We start from the raw sequence: 16,507 nt of genomic DNA, 5'->3' as shown, positions 1-16,507 counted from the left end.
TATATATTATAATACTTAAGAATTAAAAAATATAAACCAAGTAGCTATTATTATAAGTAATAAATTAAAAGAAATATATAATAAACTAAAGATAAAATTAAAATTTATTAAAAAAAGAATATAAAGATATTATAACCCTAAAATGTTAAAAGAACTAACCTTTAAGAAAGAAGATATAATTTACTTATTTACTAAAAATATTAAAATAAACTACCTAAGTTATAAACTAGATTATAAATACTTAGGACTAGTTAAAATTAAATAAAAAATAAGGGAGAATTAATATAAACTAAACCTACCCCTAAATATTAGATATTACCTAATTTATTATATTTTAATATTAAAATTAACTATTAATATAATATATATTAAAACTAGTAATAAATTATAATAAATTATAAGACTAAAAGTCTATAAGGCAGAGGTAATTAGAAAAATAAAGAAAGTTAATAAATAAAAGATATATTTAATTAAATAGAAAAACTACCTAAAGAGTAAAAACATATAGGAATTAATAAAACACCTTATTAATACCTAGTAACTTCTAAAGAACTTTTATTAACCTTAAATAAAAAGGAAGTATTAAGAAAATTATTACCTAAACCTAAAGCATATTAATTAATATTATTAAAAATATAATTTACCTAGAGGTCTTAAAGTAATATATCCTTATATATATTTAACCTAGATAGAATTTTATCTTATTAATTTACCTCCTAAAGGCTATAATAAATAGCTTTAAAATATCTTTCCTTTATATAATTATAAATTTTATAAATCCTTAATAAATAACTAATAGCTAAAGTTAAATAGAATTATAGTATTATTATTTTCTTATAAAGTTTAAAAAGATTTTTATTTATTTTATTTTTATTATTTTTTAATTCTTTTTCTTATTTTATTAAATTTATAATTATTATAATTAATAAAGGTTAATAAAATTATATATAATAACCTATAAGAAAATATAATATAAGTATTATTATCCCTTATTTATATTAATAGTGTATTAATGTTTAGCTAATCCGTTAAGTCTGTTATATACTGTATCCCGTGACCTATTTAACCCTCTTTATGCTGCTGATGCCAATGGTCTTTAACTTTAGGTAACTAAACTTACATAAAACTTAATACATTTTCTTCCTATTTCTCTGCAGAACCCTATAATTACCCCTCTTCTATCCCAGATATTACGGCATGCCATCCCACTCGTCTTCGCGCTGTGGTTTAAGACTATGATTAGCCTGTCACGGGTCGCTGATCTCCTTTAATAAAAGTAATACCTCTATCACCTACTTCCTGATATTATAGAGCCACTTATTATATAAGCTACTATAAAGTTTCTTTAGGAACTTATTTTGCCTCCTCTATAGGTAGCCTCTATTTAGTGCCTATCTAAGAGTCTTAAGGCTCTCTATCTTAGCATTAAGAAAGGCCTTACTAATCTAAGGGATATAAAGATATAGCTATATAAGCTTGAAGACCTTATAGCTAAAGAGGGCTAGCCTAATACGGCTAATATTATCTTTAACTATTTAGGCTACTTTTATAACAGTTTAGGTTTCCAAATAGGTAAACTAGTCCATACTAGGTTATTATTTGCAGATAACATAAGGCGTAATACTAAGCAATACAAAGTATCACGTCTCTTAATAATTAAGTAATACATATTAGGCTTATTAATATAAAGATACTTTATTAATAGCTAGTAAGCTAAGTTCTATCTACTGCTAAATAAATATATATATATATACTAATAATAGTTATATAAGAGCAATGCAATAAGAGGTTATTATTAGTCCTAGAACAATGCGGTCCTAGAGCGCTGTTATTCCTATAAGTATCGGTCCTTATCTGGTTAGTTACCTAAGGTGGAGTTTTTATAGGGTATATGTGACGTAACTGCTGGGATTGTAATATGATCTCTCCCCTCCGGTGGTCTTATCCCTAAGGCCTGTTATCTTAATTAATATCATTCTTCTTTCGGTAAGACCTAACTTAGACCTTTTATTATTATATCTTATAATATCTAACTGTATATCTAAGTAGTTATCTTGCAAGGATCGTAAAATCTAAATGCTTACTCTCTTCGTTGAGTTTGCCAACGAAGAAGCTGATATGCCTTATACTTATTGTTTTCGGGCGGGCAAGAAGTGTCTAATATCTGCTAATTCTGCTCGTTGCAGTAAATATATTCGGGCCAAAAAATCCTGTAATAGCACCCATATTGCGTCTTCTCGTGGGTCACTATGCGTTATTTATTAGTTCTTTTTGCTAATTATAATAGTTATAAATTTAATAAAATAAGAAAAAAAACTAGAGAATAATAAAGATAAAGTAAGTAAGGATCTCCTTAAGCTTTATAAGGAAATAGCGGCATTATAATCTTATTTAGCCCTGGCTGCTAGTTAATTATCTAGGATTTATAAGATTTATAACTATATAAAAGAAAAGCGTTTTGAGGCTACTTATTATAGCCTTTAAGAGGTGGATTATTAGGATAAGATCTTATCTAGACTAAATGCATATAAAGATGCACTGCTTTAAGACCTCTAGGTAGATTATATTCCTAATGATATTAATTAGTCTACTTTAGGTTTAGGTAATAACTTTCTTAATACTTCTTCTTTATTTAAGGTTAATAGAAATTCCTTAGGAGTTACTAGGCATTAGTAAGGTATTTTAGTAATTCCTATATATTTTTATTTTCTAGGTAGTTTTTTTATTTTACTAGGTATATTATTTATCTATTAATTTTTTATATATCCCTAATTTCTTCTGCTTTATAGACTTCTAGTCCTTTTACTTCTGTTGGTTTATTATCTATTCTGACTTATATTATATCTTCTGCTAATTTAAGTAATAAAATATAAAAGATTAAATAGAGCCTAACTTTTAATAATAGGTCTAATTTATAGTTATTCTTTAAGACCTTCTTGATAATCTTATAGGGTCTAATATACTTAAAGTCTAATTTATGACTTAGTTGTTTTATAGTAATGTTTTTTATAAATAGGTATACTATATCTCCCTCCGAAAAGGTAAGACCTCTTACTCTCTTAGGGTTATAGTACTATTATATCTGTTTTCTTATAAATTCTAGTTTTATTTAGAGTTTATTATATAGATTCTTTAAATTATTACTCTTAATAATTACTACAGGGTTAGTAGTTTTGGTTTTTTATATATTATAATATACTTCTAGCATAAACCCGAAATTGGCATAAGCTAGTGTAAGCTTTATACTTTTATTATAGGCGGTGTTATATGCTAGTTAGGCATATAGTAGCTTCTTAACCTAGTTATTCTATTTATAGTTAATATAACACCAGAGATATTATTCTAGTACTTAATTTATTTGCTTTATTTATCTATCTACCTAAGGTCTAAATGCTATAATAAGCCGATAATTTAGTCCTAGTAATACTATAAGTACTTACCAAAACTTAGCTATAAACATAGGTCCTCTATCTAAAAGGATCTCCGTGGGTAACCTATATATACTAATGATATTTCTATAGAAGAGATAGGCAAGTTCTTCTGCATTTATTGCCTCTCTGTAGGGTAGGTAATATAAGAACTTTATAAGTTAATCCACTATAACCATAATACTGTTATAGAAGATTCCGGTTAAAGGTTCTTCTAATAGGGGTAGCTTAGTTATAAAATCTATTATAATTAAGTCCCATAGTTATTATGCTACTAGTAGTAGCTATAGTTCTTTATATGGTTTGTGTTATTATAACTTGGTTTTTATACAGAGGTTATATTATTTAACTGTTTTCTCTACTTCTTTTCTTAAGACCTTATAGCCTTACTGCAACAGTCTTTTAAAGGTCTTAGTAACACCTTAGTATCCATATAGTAGGTATATATAGAATTCTTAGATAAATTCCTATGGATCCCCTGGGATTTCTTTAGTTACCTCTGCTTCTATCTATCCTAATATTTGCATTTACTAGGTAAATTAGTATTCTCCCTTATTATTCTTTTCTAGTACCTATTCTTTTGCTTTAATAGTGCTAGTATTATAATCTAGTCGTTAACTAATTGCATCTACTCTTCTATTTTTAGATCCTTTGCAGTAAATAATTATAAAATTAAACTTATATAGGTATTTTATATAATATAGCTATTATTAATTAAGTTTATATATTATAGCAAAGTATAAAATATTCTAATAGTCGGTATAAACCTTAACTTAGTGCTTACTTCCTATTAAGTAGTATCTAAATTCTTTAAAACAGTTAATAATCACTAAGAACTCTTTATTATAGATTAGGTAGTTAAGTTCTGCTCTATACAGCTTATATAAATAGAAGGCAATAAGATATAATTTTCCTATATTATCTTATTAACTGATTTATCCTCCTAGTGCAAAATCTAATAAATCTGTTTTTAGTTTAATTTCCTTATTAGGATTAAATATTACTAGTATAGGTTTACTAAGGATTAATTATTTAAGCCTATTAAAGGCTTTTTATATCTTATTATTCTAGGCAAAGGGCTTATCCTTTTTTATAAGTTCTATTAAGGGGTTTATAATCTTACTAAAGTCCTTAATAAATTATCTATAGTAGTTAGCAAAGCCTAAGAAGGCTTGTGTTTCCTTAATATTACTAGGTACTTTCTATTTTATTACTATAGATACTTTTTTCTTCTCTATTTAGATTTCTCTAGGTATAATAGTATATCCTAAAAAATCTACCTTTATAGTATAAAAGTAACTTTTCTCTAGTTTAACTAGTAGCTTAGTATCTTATAGTATTTTTAAAACCTTATAGATATATTTCCTATGTTCTTCTTTGCTATCCGAGAAGATTAGGATATTATCTAGGTAATAGACTATAAAGATATTAAGATATTATTAAAGTATACTATTAATTATCCGCTGAAACATTGCAGGTATATTAGTGAGACTAAATAGTATTACTACGTATTTAAAAAGTCTAAATCTAGTTCTAAACGCCGTTTTCTATTTATCTCCTTTCTTAATATAGATTAGATTATATACTCCCTTTAGGTCTAGAGCAGTAAAGATCTTTTTGCCTTATAACCAATCCTTAAGTTCTATAATAAGCAGAAGTAGGGTTTAGTCTTTAATGGTTTTTGCATTAACCAGTTAGTAGTTAATAACAGGTCTATCTTTTCTATTTTTCTTTAATATAAAGAATATAAATAATACAGAAAATAAACTAGATTCCCTAATATAGCCCTTTACTAATATCTTATTAATATATTCCTTTTATACTTATAACTCTCTTTTATTAAGCAGATATAACTTCTAAAATAGTAAGTTATTATCTATAAGATTAATTTTATAGTCCTATTAGCTATATTTAGGGACTCCTATTTCTAATTCTTCTCTAAATAGTTTATTATATATCTAATATTCTTCTAGAATATTCTTTAGTTAGTCCTAGCTTATAGTTAGTAGTCTGTCTTTTTATAGATTTTATTATTAGAGAATACCTAGGATTTCTGTTTTGTTTCTCTGGCCTCTTTTATACTTATATTATACTCCTTTTAGAGGTAGTAAAATCTTTATTCTATGCCAGTCTATGCTTTCTCCTTTAGTCATAGATTAAGATCTCTTTTTACTTATTATAATTATTTTACTATTACTATTAGGGTTACTAGAAAAAGTAACCTAGCTAGTCCTCTAGTTAATATGCAGGTTTTATTATTTAAGCTAGTTTATACTAAGTAGAATATCTATATTCTCTCCTAAAGGTATAATATCAAAGCTTATCTCTTAATTCTTTCCTCTGATATAGACCTTAAGGTAATTAATCTCTTAATCTATAATACCATTATTATAATTAAAGTATTATCCTTCTGCGTTTATAAGTTAGTATAATAATTACTTCTTCTTCTATAGTAGTCCTAGCTTTATAACTATTCTTAGATTAATAAAGTTCTTCTTTGCTTTATAGTTAATTTATATATTTAGCTATCTTCCCTTAATCTAAGCTTATAGCACTAGGCGATTAGGTTTATTATCTTATATGGCTCCTAGAGTACTTATAGGTCTAAGTCTTTCTCGTCCTGTATTATTGCGTTCTTATGGCTTTATTATTATAGGAAGTATATAACTTTTCCTAAGTCCATAAGGTATAGCAATTTATAATCCTTATTATTATAGTTAAGTCCCTTATAATATTCAGGGGTATCCTCTGACTTATCTCCTGATATATTTCTATCTTCTAGTTATTTCTTTGCTAACTATCTGGTTTCTTATCTCTATTATTCCCTTGCAATTATCTCTTGCTTAAGTTTATTACTAATAGAGATCTAATTAATTTCTTTGTTAAGGTCAGTAGGTTTAGAAGTATGTTCTTATTCTATGCTTTCCTTATCGTAGAGATATTTCTCTAGCCATTTATATACTTCTTATGCATATTCTTCTTTTTCCTTGCAGTTATATTTTCCTAGGTTAATAAACTTAATCTTTCCCTTTTAGATTTCTTTTAAAGTTAGGTTTTCTAATTCTTTTTTGGCTTCTATGATTCCTTGTATTATTTATTTAATTCCTTAATAGAGGTTCTTATTCTTCTGAATCTTGCGATAATAGGCTATGCTAAATTATAGCTCTAATACTCCGAGATTATTATACCAGATAAAAGGTATATATCCTTTTATTTCTTTCTTAAGATAGGGTTTATTATTAGGTGTTTTAGGAATTATAATTAGGAAATAGTTATTATTAAGCTTTTCTTATTTATATATATTATACTAATAGTACTTATAAGAGATTTATAATATCTATTTATATTATTTATAAGTAGGAAGTATTTAAATGTTATCCTATTAGTTATATTTTTCTTCCTTATATAGTAGATTTATAGCATTATTAATATAATATACTTTAACTAGTATTATTTCTAATTTATTAGTATTTCTATATTCTCTGGCTCCTTATAGGCAGAAATCTTTATATAAGGTATATATCTGGCTTCTAAATTTATTATAAAGTAGTTTATACTTCTATTTCTACTTTTATTTAAGTTATTTATCTTATTTGCAGAGGTCTTATACTACTTATCTAGCTGCTCCTCCTCTATATCCTATGCTTTAGGCATTCTAATACTTCTTTATGCAGATATAATTTCCGGCTTCGCATTCCTTTTTCTAAGCTTCTTCTATACTTTATAGAGTAATTCTAACTAGAATATTATCAATCTATTAGAGTGCTTTAGGCTGCTTGCCCTTATTAGGGGTAGCTTCTTTCTCCTATAAACCTTTAAGGTACTTCCTGATTTCTTATTTCGAAAGTCTTTATTCTCTCATCATGCCTAGGGTTTTATTTACACCGTATTTCCCTTGTGTATATTATTATCGGAATGCTTTTTCTGCTTCCTGCTTCTTTTATCTGTTTTCTTCTTTTCTTCTAAGGTACTAAGTATAAAATTTTGCCTTTTCCTTCTCTTAGTATTCTAGGTCCTCCTGTCTTTCCTTGCGATATTTATTAATCTTTGCCTAATATGGCAATGGAATTCGGGGTGTGTTTCTAGTCCTTATGTTTTCCTCTGTTAGGAATTCGTCTTATAGTTCCCGGATTAAGCTGTCTAAGTGAGGGTTCTATCTTATCGTTGCTCTACTTTCTTTGTGTAGGGCCGTTATATTATAGAGGCTTTGTGTTATACCTAATGTCTGGGTTTGCATAGCTATCTAGGGGTCCTGTTTATTAGTTACTCCTAGTATATGCTTACCTTAGTTGGGGTCTCTAGGTTTCTTAGGTTCTGGATATCTATTAGCGATATGTCCGAATTAGTTGCAGTTATAACATTTAACCTTAGATATGTTGTAAGGTTTCCTGTTATTATCTCGTTATATGGCCCCGAGGACTATAGGTCCAGGCTCGGTGCTATGTTAAGTGTTGACGTGTTATTTGCATCCTTGGTTGGCGTTTTGTTATTTTGTATTCTACCGGGGGTTATATAATCCTCTGTGTTTTTTTACTTGTTTTTCTCTGCGTTATTTATATTACTAATTATCAATTTCTATAGTAATACTAATAAGTTTATTTAGATCCTTAGGTTTAGGCCTAATATTTACTATAGTATCTTTAACTTTAGACTTAAGTCTTAAGTATACTTATGCCATATAGGCTTCTTTGCCCTAGTTTAATTTAGCTGCCTAGTAGCAGTACTTAGCTAGGTAGTCTATAGCTAATCCTCTTTATTTAAGTTATTAGATCTTTATTTCCACTATTTATTTTTTATCTATAATTCTAAAGGTATTTCTAAGTTTAGACTTAAAATATTTATATTTCTTATAGATATATTTAGTTATTTACTTTCGTTTATTTAGTAAGTTATTAATATAGTTATAGATAATAGGTTTTATTATTTATAGCGCCTTATCTTTAAGGAATCCTATTTTATATTAGACTTATAATTCTTTAGTAGTAAACTAAATTAGGTAATATATCTAATAACTCTAGAGACTAATAAGGAATCCTTGCAATTTATTAGCATTACCATTAAATAAGTCAGGCTAACAAGGTCTAAGGATTTCTCTAGGGTCTTTTCCAGTAATAGCAAGAGCTATAGTATATTTAATGTATTCCTTATATAGCTTCTAACTATTCTTAGCTATCTTTCTAAGTAACTCTGCAATCTCGGTAAGATTAGCCACCTTCTTCTCTAAAGCCTTAATCCTGTTTTATGCAATCTTAGCGTTATTCTTGGCGTTATCTAAGAGAGTATTATATTATTTTCCTAGGTCACGAAGTCTTTTCTTAAGTTTCTTAACTTCGTCCTTATAGGAGTTTAGGTAGATAAGAGGACTTTAAATCTTATCTTCTTTGTCTATTTCTATTAGAACCTCCTGTAGTTCTTCTGCAAGGGGTTATACTTTCTTAGGGGAGGTACCATGCTAGGTACGTCCTGTAGTCAAAGGGCGGCTTAGAGTAGTAGGTACTATTATATAGATATTACTTAGCGTTATATAGTACAGTCTAAATAAGAGCTATTAATATATAATAGTTTAGGTTTCTAAATAGGTAAACTAATCTATACTAGGTTATTATTTGCAGATAATATAGGGCGTAATACTAAGTAATATAAAGTATTACATCTCTTAATAATTAAGTAATACATATTAGGCTTATTAATATAAAGATGCTTTATTAATAGCTAGTAAGCTAAGTTTTATCTACTGCTAAATAAATATATATATATATACTAATAATAGTCATATAGGAGCGATGCAACAAGAGGTTATCGTTAGTCCTAGAATAATGCAGTCCTAGAGCGCCGTCGTTCTTATAAGTGTTAGTCCTTATCTGGTTAGTTGCCTAAGGTGGAGTTTTTATGGGGTATATATAACATAACCGCTGGGATTATAATAACTTTGATTTTAGTAGCTATTATATAAAGCTTATTATAATTACTTTGCTTAGTGCTTAAGAGAGCTTTTTTAATTATTTAGATTATATTATAGTCTTCTATTAAGTAGGGCTTATTAGGCCTAGGTGGCTATAGGCTTCTTCGGAGAATAGGTATTACTATAAGGCAGCTATAATACTATTAGTAGTTATAATTAGAAGGTATAAGAAGTTAGATTAGATTACTTATTATAAAAGTATAGTAGATAATTTAAGTATAATATCTATAGGGGTTAGTAAAAAAGTAGCCTTTAAAGTAGGTTATAGGAAGAAAATTAAGGCTAGCTAAAAAGTAAGTAAGGCTTTCTAGCTAGGTTATATATAGCTAGGTTTAGGCTATAATTAAGGCAGCTAATTATAATAATATTAACTTAATAAAGCTTTACCTGCTAAGAGGTAATAAATATTTAAATTATATTAGACTTTAAAGATACTTAGATATATTTTTTAAGGCTAATTTATAAACGTAAAAAAAAGAAAAAAAAAATAAGTATTATTATAAGATTTCTTAGCCTAAATATACTTATTATAATAAGTAGAATTAGTAGATATTAAATACTTCTTACCTATCTAAAAATAATAATTATAAGGTATATTAGCTTCTTTATTAGTAAACTTAATAAAAAGTATAAGTATTTAGATTTTATAATCCTTATAAGATAATTATTTAAATATATAGTTAAATATTATAAGATATAATAATAAAAGATTTAAGTTAAACCTTATTAAAAAAAGAATAATATTAATTAAGATAATAGGCCTTAAGGATAAGACTATTAGAGGGGAGAGATTATATTATAATTCTAGTAGTTATATTATATATACCTTATAAAAAACTCTACCTTAAGTAGCTAACTAAATAAGAATTAATAAATTAAAGAATAATAATACTCTAGGATTATAATATTCTAAGACTAATAATAACCTTATATTATATTAATTTTATATACTTATTAGTAATATATAAAATATATTTATTAGTACTTTTATAGAATTTAACTTACTAATTATTAATAAAGTATTTTTATATTAATAAGCCTAACTTATATTACTTAATTATTAAGAGATATAATACTTTATATTACTTAGTATTATACCTTATATTATTTATAAATATAAACCTAGTATAAATTAGCTTACCTACTTAAAATCCTAATTATTATAAAAAATGAGATTATATTAATTACCTATTTTTTAAAAGGTTTTAACTTAGGTAATTTAAATACTTCCCTTAGGTTTTTTCCTTATAACTTATTAATAATAGTATTAGCTAATATAGTATTTTCTTATTTATTAACTTATATTTATAAATTATAAATAATATTATTTAAGTATTAAACTTTAATTATAAGTTTAGTTATATTAAGAGGTATTTTAATTTAAAAACATATTAATTTAATATTAATATAATTAAATATATTAATAATATAATATTACTTAATAATTAATATAATATATTTTAAATAAGAGCTATTAATATATAATAAATATCCCTTATATATATTAATAATATATTAATATTTAGCTAATCTATTAAGTCTATTATATACTATATCTTATAACCTATTTAACCCTCTTTATACTACTAATACTAATAGTCTTTAACTTTAGGTAACTAAACTTATATAAAACTTAATATATTTTCTTTTTATAAAACCCTATAATTACCCCTTTTTTATCCTAAATATTATAATATATTATCTCTCTTATTTTAATTATATTATAATTTAAGACTATAATTAGCCTAGTCTTTATAGGTTATTAATCTCCTTTAATAAAAGTAATATCTTTATTACCTACTTCTTAATATTATAAAGCTACTTATTATATAAGCTGCCTAGATAAAGTTTCTTTAGGAACTTATTCTGCCTTCTTTATAGGTAGCCTTTATTTAATGCCTATCTAAGAGTTTTAAGGCTCTCTATCTTAGTATTAAAGAAAGCCTTACTAATCTAAGAGATATAAAAATATAGCTATATAAGCCAGAGGACCTTATAGCTAAAGAGAGCTAGCTTAATATAGCTAATATTATCTTTAATTATCTAGGCTATTTTAATTTTAGTAGTTATTATATAAAGCTTATTATAATTACTCTGCTTAGTACTTAAAAGAGCTTTTTTAATTATTTAAATTATATTATAGTCTTTTATTAAGTAGGGCTTATTAGGCCTAGGTAGCTATAGGCTTCTTTAAAGAATAGGCATTACTATAAGGCAGCTATAATACTATTAGTAGTTATAATTAGAAGGTATAGGAAGTTAGATTAGATTACTTATTATAAAAGCATAGTAGATAATTTAAGCGTGGTATCCTTTAAAGTGGGTTATAAAAAGAAGATTAAGGCTAGCTAAAAAGTAAGTAAGGCTTTCTAGCTAGGTTATATATAGCTAGGTTTAGGCTATAATTAAGGCAGCTAATTATAATAATATTAACTTAATAAAGCTTTGCCTGCTAAGGGGTAATAAATATTTAAAATATATTAGACTTTAAAGATACTTAGATATATCTTTTAAGGCTAACTTATAAACTTAAAAAAAAAAATATATAATAAACTTAATAAACTAGTTAAATATTAATATATTATTAATATAAATAAGGGTTTTTATAAGATATATATAATATAACTACTAGGGTTATAAAAGAATATATTATAAATTAAAATAAGTAATAGATTATAAGAAATCTTAAAATTAAAAGTTTATAAAGTAAAAGTTATTAAAAATACTTATAAAATAAATAATTAAAGAAAATACCTTATAAAATAAAAAAGCTACTTAGAAAATAAAAATATATAAAAACCCCTAAAATATCTTATTAATACCTAATAGCTCTTAAAGAACTTCTATTAATAATATTAAAAGGTAAAAAATCAAAGTTAAAATCCCTTAAACTAAGGGAATTTTAATTAATACCTTTAGAATTTAAAGAATAAAGCTTATTAAAAGCTTTATATTTATAATAACTTAGCTTCTTAGCTAGCTTATCCTCTTCTTTAGGACCTTAAATATTATAATAAAATTTAAATATATAATACTTTTTTATTTTATTTTTAATCTTATAAATATAAGATAAATAATTAATAGTTATAATTATATATACTTATAATATAACTAACCTTTTATAAAGTTTTAATAAATTCTTATTAGTTTTTTTTTAATTTCTATTTAGCTTCTTCTTTTAAAAAATTAACTTCTTAATTAAAACTATTAGTAATTTAAATAAATAAAAGAAAAAAATAATATATAAGAAGATATTACCTTAATATTATTATAAGATTACCCTTAAGAAATATACTTATTAAAATATAAAGAATTTATTATTATTAAGCTCTCTTTCTAGTATTTAAAATAATAAAAGTATAATATATTAGTAAGCTTATATAATAGCTTAATACTTTTAGCTAAATATTTATACTTTTTAGTTTTTTAATTAATAGACTTAGAAATATAATTAAATATCTTATTAATAATATATATTAATAAAAACTATTTAAAAATATAAATTAAAACTAATTAAATAAAAAATAAACTAGGCCTACTTTAAGGTCTTAAGAATAAGACCTAATAAAGGGAAGAGATTATATTATAACCTTAGTAGTTATATTATATATACCTTATAAAACTTATATAAGGTATTAGCCCCTTAATAGCTATAAACTAATTAAAACTAAATTACTTTAATAAGAGGATTATAATATTTTAGGAATTATTATAATCTAAAATTATTATAATCTAACTGCCTTAATATTCCTCTTAGATTATTTCTAATATATAAATTATATATATTAGCACTTATATAGACCTAGCTTATTAGCTATTAATAAAACTTCTTTATATTAATTAAACCTAATTTATATTAAATCTACTATTAAGAGATATAATACTTTAATAAATACTTAGTATTATACCTTATATAATCTACTAATAATAAACCTAGTATGGCTTAGGTTACTATAATTAGAAAACATATTATTATAAAAATATATAATCTTAAAGCTTAATATATAATTATAAACTCTAATACCTAATAAGAAGAAGGCTTAATAAGCTTAATCTTAGACTTTAAGGACCCTAAAAATAATTCTTAAGACTAAATCTTAGTTTAAATACCTTTAAAGATAAATTAGAAGATATTATATTAGCTTCTTAGAGTTAATTCTTAAAGCCTTAAGATCTCTTAAGAAAGGAACTAAGGTAATTATATATAAGGTTGCCTTACTTATAGCTAAGAACTAAGGTCTTTAATAGGTAAATAAGATACTTACTTAATAATATAAGGAAAAAAGGACCTATTTATAAAATAAAAGAAGTATAACTATATAAGAAGATTAAAATCTAATTAATTAAATAAGTATAAATATATAAGTAGTAATTAAATTATTAAAATATAATAATAAAGGAAGTTTAATATAACTAAGGGTTTAGTATTATAAGACTTATAGTAAGACTAGATATAATATAAGAAACGTATTAGAAGGGTATTAAAGCCTCTAGAAATAAGTATAATAGTTAATTTTAATTAATTAAATAATTTATTATATTTTTATTATAATTTATTTAAAGTAGTTTAAGGTTTTTAATCTACTTACTTATCTATTATATATATTATATTATTTAAATCTTAGTTATTTTAATCTTAGTTTAAACTTTTAAGAATTATTTAAAAAATAGCTTTTAAGGTAAAAGATATATTAGCCGACTTACTTATTAACTATATTATATTAAGCTTAATTAATATATAAAAGTTTAATTAATAGCTAATAAGCTAGAATTTATAAAAGTGCTGATAAATATATTTTATATACTCGGAATGGCTATATAGCTTAGGAAGAAATAAAGGTAATCTATAGGCCAGATTTATAAGGATCGGTAGTGATGTATAATAATCTAATCTTTGAGCATTATAATCCAAGTGATCCAATGGACGAGGATCATTACAGGGAGGAGTAATCCTGCTGTAATTAGTGGAATTTACAGTGCCAGGTGACGTAGGCGCGGGGCTCATAACATTACATAGGAAAGGCATGCAACATAGTTAGCAAAGTGCACAGCCCGTTTATATCGGTGTAGATTGGAAAATTAAGGAGCAATAACTTTACTGGTATTATTAGTTAAAAGAATGCCGCAGTACGGATGAACTAATCTGGACAACAAAGCATATCTTCATTCTTCGTGAGGATAGAGATAACAAGACTAACCAAATAGGCTTAAACAGGCGGGTCTTAGCCGGCGGAGACTGCCGACGACCCACTATTCGCCTTATCTGACACTTGACATAAGGTACAAAGCGGTGATTTCTTTCCGAACTAAAGTAACTTTGATTACAAGTTTTGCAAAATAATTATTAAATACCTAATGCTCCCGTATGCCCATTAGCGAATAATTCGCTACATGCATTCAAAGGCCTTTCTGGCCATGCAAAGTCTAACCCATCGACGCGATAATCCGTTGGTGGGTGCGGTCACCTGGACAGCCACGTCAATTTATTACCTCATGGCTTTGTTGCAGCTGGTCAAGCAAGCTTACCGGTCGCTATCTTTGCATGCGGCTGAAGACGCAATCTCCACAGTAAAAGTGGATCTTTTCCAGTGAACATAGAACGCCGTTTCGCTTCTGGACTGCGATGGTCGTCGGCAGTGCACGAAAACTGTAGGGACCCGTGCTCAGACAGGATCGAAGATTCTAATGGCCTTGACCCGCACCATAGCCCCATTCAACCCAGAGATGGACTTGGGGCTTTAGCCTCCGGTATTGTGGGGGCTTCCTTCGGCATGATCAAGCTTAATACTTTTCCCAGGGTAGTGGAACATATTTAGCTCTCCTAGCTTATCATCTTTCCCATTTCAGGCCTAGTTAAGTAATTATCCTATAGCAGTTGCCGTCGAAGCATATCTAAAGAAGCAACTTACCACGTAATATCAAATTCGCTTTCGATTAATTCAATAGAGTCCCTTGGACCACCTATGCTCACGGCACGAAAACCCTGCATCCCCACTTCATTTTCGCATTTGGCCCACCATGCAGTGTCCCAGCGCAGTCCAGAGCCGCCACGGCGTTAAAACTCAAAGGGTCACACCCCCAGACCAAAAACCTAAAGAATTTGCCCAAAAAATGACAGAGACGGGATGCCCTGATGGACGCCTCCTTTACGGCCAGCCTAATAAGATCACCTCTTACAGTGTAGCTTCCCAGCCTTAGCCCTTAATCACCATAGTCTTATTTGTTGGGCCAATTATATAGAGCCAAATCAGCCACGCCATATCAAGGCTTTACTTCTCTAGAGTATGCAGTCTGAGTCCGTTGGAGTGGTATAAAAACAAGGGCGGGAGATATTCACCGTTAAGACATTCTCCTTCTATCCTCTTCGTATCTGGCCTCGCTCCTTTTTATCTTCACACTAAACATTATCAAAATGGAGAAGGAGGTTGGTACGTAATATACTGCCGTGCAGCTCAACTTCCTTGAATAGCTATACTAATTAAATCGGAATAGCTGTAACATCTATGCCTACCAACCCGGCAACCACCTTCCCCCACTCTCCTACTGTTAATGACTACCGCTATCAAACGTCCATTCCAGCTCAATCAGGAGTTTTACCTCAGCAACCATCGTTTTCCGTACAATATGCAGGAACCGTACCTCAGCTGCAAGAAACCTTTCCAGGACACCATACGACATATCCAGGGCAGCAAGGAGTTATCACACTAGGCATGAACGCCGCCCAGGTAGCCCAGACGCTCCACGCAAACTCACAATACAAGACCGTAGCTCCGATTGCGGCTCTCGGTCGATCTCCCGCCCCCGTGGACTGCCCTGGCTGTGGGCAGCGCGCCTTAACCGCTACCAGCTTTGCAATTGGCAACACCACCCAGTAAGTAAATGCCCTAAAAACATATCGGCTTAGTGCTTATGGCTGATGGCTATCAGCGGCTGGGCTGCTGCTATTTGCTGCCTGTTCTGCTTAGGCTGTATTCCATATCTCATGAATGATGCCAAGGATGTCGAGCATAAATGCGGACAGGTACTGATCTCTCCTTAAACTTAATGTCTATGTTTTACCTAACGTGACCCAGTGCGGCATCACACTTGCTACTTGGCACCGCAGCGGAACCACTGA

The 16,507-nt window shown here is 27.3% G+C and overlaps 1 protein-coding gene across 1 annotated transcript; it reads left to right on the top strand.

Moving 5' to 3' along the window:
* Positions 1-15,802: 15,802 nt before the first annotated feature.
* On the top strand, positions 15,803-16,507 carry FOBCDRAFT_198044 (LITAF-like zinc ribbon domain-containing protein; the record flags this gene model as incomplete). Its single annotated transcript, XM_059608900.1, has 4 exons — positions 15,803-15,818; positions 15,883-16,261; positions 16,318-16,411; positions 16,496-16,507. The coding sequence occupies 4 exons, from the start codon at positions 15,803-15,805 to the stop codon at positions 16,505-16,507; spliced, it is 501 nt and encodes a 166-aa protein (XP_059464363.1).

This window comes from Fusarium oxysporum, chromosome III, assembly GCF_013085055.1.
Source record: "Fusarium oxysporum Fo47 chromosome III, complete sequence".
NCBI lineage: Eukaryota > Fungi > Ascomycota > Sordariomycetes > Hypocreales > Nectriaceae > Fusarium > Fusarium oxysporum.
The sequence above is the reverse complement of the archived record's forward strand: the minus strand, read 5'-3'. Positions and strand labels throughout refer to the sequence as shown.